The following is a 2,500-nucleotide window of genomic DNA, read 5'->3' as shown; positions in this document are numbered from 1 at the left end:
ATTGATGAATGCTAATGGCTATAGAGCACTGGGACTGTGGTGAGCTGGTGATTGATGAATGCTAATGGCTATAGAGCACTGGGACTGTGGTGAGCTGCTGATTTAAGGCTTGTGGTCAAGAAGGGGATTGGTGTCACTAGGGAGTCACTGGGCTCCGCCAAGCTCACACACACGCACACACACATGAACACACACACACACACAAATGAACACACACACATGAACACACACACACACACACACACACACACACACACACACTCACACACACAACCACACACACACACACACACACACACACACTCACACTCATTCACGCACGGTTAGGACCAATTTCAAGTCTCTGCCATCCCGTAGCGCAAGTATTAGGTATCCAAATCCAATCTCTATCCAACGACCAACGATAACCAAATGCTGGGAAGACCAAAGCTCTCCCGACTGCCGGCTGGCCAGGGCTTTTGTAGCACACCCAATCAAGGACACACCTGTCCTCCATTACCTGCTGTAGAGCAAAGAAAGAACAGACATGCAAATATCACTGGGTGGGGCCTAGACCCGCTAGGGTCATAACAACACACACATACACTCATTATTATTGTTCTGAATAAGGGGAGGGTTAGTGTCGGTCTTCACACATGTCTACTTAACAGTATTGATAAAGTACTCTCTCTCTCTTTCTCTCTCCCCCCCCCCCGCCCCCCAGCTGCACATATTCAGATGCTAAAATGTGTTACATGTGTCTATTTCCCCCAGGAGGAATGGTAGTTTATGTTGGTTTGTTAGGTTTATGAAACCTGGGTGGACGTCGTCTATTTGGTTGTTATATGCATTTCTTATATTGTGGTATTTTGTACATTCCGTCAGATAAGGTAGCTCATTTTCGACAGCGCTAATGTTGCAGTGGACGCATAGTCTCCCTTCAGGAGCCACCCAGCATTGTCTGTGGCGCCCATTTTCTACTGCAAGACTATGGTCGCTGAGCCTGTACTATGTTAATATAATTATTCGTTTATAATTTTGTATTTGTCTCTCTCTCTCTCTTTCTCCCTCTCTCTCTGTCTCTCTCTCTCTCCCTCTCTGTCTCTCCCCCTCTCCCTCTCTCTCTCTTTCCCAGGTAACATCATCGGCTCAGGGATCTTCATCTCCCCCAAGGGTGTTCTGGAGCACGCTGGCAGTGTGGGCTTCTCCCTGATCGTGTGGGTGCTGGGCGGAGGCATCTGTGCGCTGGGCTCCCTCTGCTACGCGGAGCTGGGGGTCACCATCCCCAAGTCAGGGGGAGACTACTCCTACGTCACCGAGATCTTTGGAGGACTGACGGGGTACGTAAACGCTCTCCTCTCCTCTGCTCTCCTCTCCTCTCCTCTCCTCTCCTCTCCTCTACTCTCTTCTCCTCTCCTCTCCTCCCATCTCTTCTCCTCTCCTCCCCTCTAATCTCCTCTCCTCTCCTCCCATCTCATCTCCTCTCCTCTCTTCCCCTCTCATTTGTCCTCACCTCTCCTCTTAGGGGCCAATGATTTTCCGTTTCCAAAAAATGAATTTTCCGTTTCACATTTTGGTGAATTCCGTTTTTTTTTGGTTTCTGCTCATTTTGTTCACCCTGAGGTAGATTGATGGCTTAAATGAGTGAATAATGTGTGCCACAAGTGACCCAAACCTTCTAAGGTTGTTGTTTGCCAGCCATCAACAGAACAGATTATAAAAAAAATATAATTTGAATGCGATTGGGAAGGTGAGCGAGTGAATGTGACAGGCTGTAGCGGAGGTGTGTGTGTGTGTGTGTGTGTGTGTGTGTGTGGGTGTGTGTGTGTGTGTGTGTGTGTGTGAATGTGACAGGCTGTAGCGGAGGTGTGTGCATCACCCGTTGAACAGGGGGCCGTGGCCAGAGAGGAGTTAAGAGCAGACGTGACATTTTCTCAGTGGTTTTGTTCTTTAATTAATGTTTCATCGTTGCGATCGTTGTTGTGTTTATTTTCCTCTCCTTTGTCCTCTCCTCACTTTTCCTCTCCTCCTCTCCTCTTCTCGTCTCCTCTCCTCTCTTTCCCTCTCCTCTCCTCCCCCTCATCTGTCCTCTCCTCTATCCTCTCTTAATTTCTCCTCTCTTCTCCTGTCCTCTCCCCTTTCCTCCTTTCCTCTCTTCTCCTCTCCTTTCTTACCCTCTCCTCACTTCTCATCTCCCCTCCCCTGTCCTCTCATCTACCCCCTCCTCTCCTCTCCTTTCTTCTCCTCCCCTTTCTTCCTCTTATGTCCTTTGCTCTCTTCTCCTCTCCTCTCCTCCTTTCTCCATTTCTCCTCTCATCTCCGCTCCTCCGCTCCTCCTCTTCTCTCCTCTCCTCTCCTCTCCTCTCTTCTACTCTCCTCTCCTCTCCTCTCCTCTCCTCTCCTCTCCTCTCCTCTCTTCTACTCTCCTCTCCTCTCCTCTTCTCTCCTCTCCTCTCCTCTCCTCTCCTCTCCTCTCCTCTCCTCTCTTCTACTCTCCTCTCCTCTCCTCTTCTCTCCTCTC

General features: G+C 49.5%; 1 protein-coding gene across 1 annotated transcript in view; it reads left to right on the top strand.

Annotated features, from left to right (window-relative positions):
- The window catches only part of slc7a10a (solute carrier family 7 member 10a), a 47,219-nt gene that overhangs the window by 7,757 nt on the left and 36,962 nt on the right, over nucleotides 1–2,500 (top strand). Inside the window, exon 2 of the mRNA XM_080856866.1 lies at nucleotides 1,115–1,319. Within this exon, the coding sequence (XP_080712992.1) occupies nucleotides 1,115–1,319 (205 nt within the window). The remainder of the gene's footprint in view (nucleotides 1–1,114; nucleotides 1,320–2,500) is intronic.

Source organism: Sprattus sprattus (assembly GCF_963457725.1).
Source record: "Sprattus sprattus genome assembly, chromosome: 18".
Classification (NCBI taxonomy): Eukaryota; Metazoa; Chordata; class Actinopteri; order Clupeiformes; family Clupeidae; genus Sprattus; species Sprattus sprattus.
This window is presented reverse-complemented; position numbering and strand designations above follow the sequence as displayed.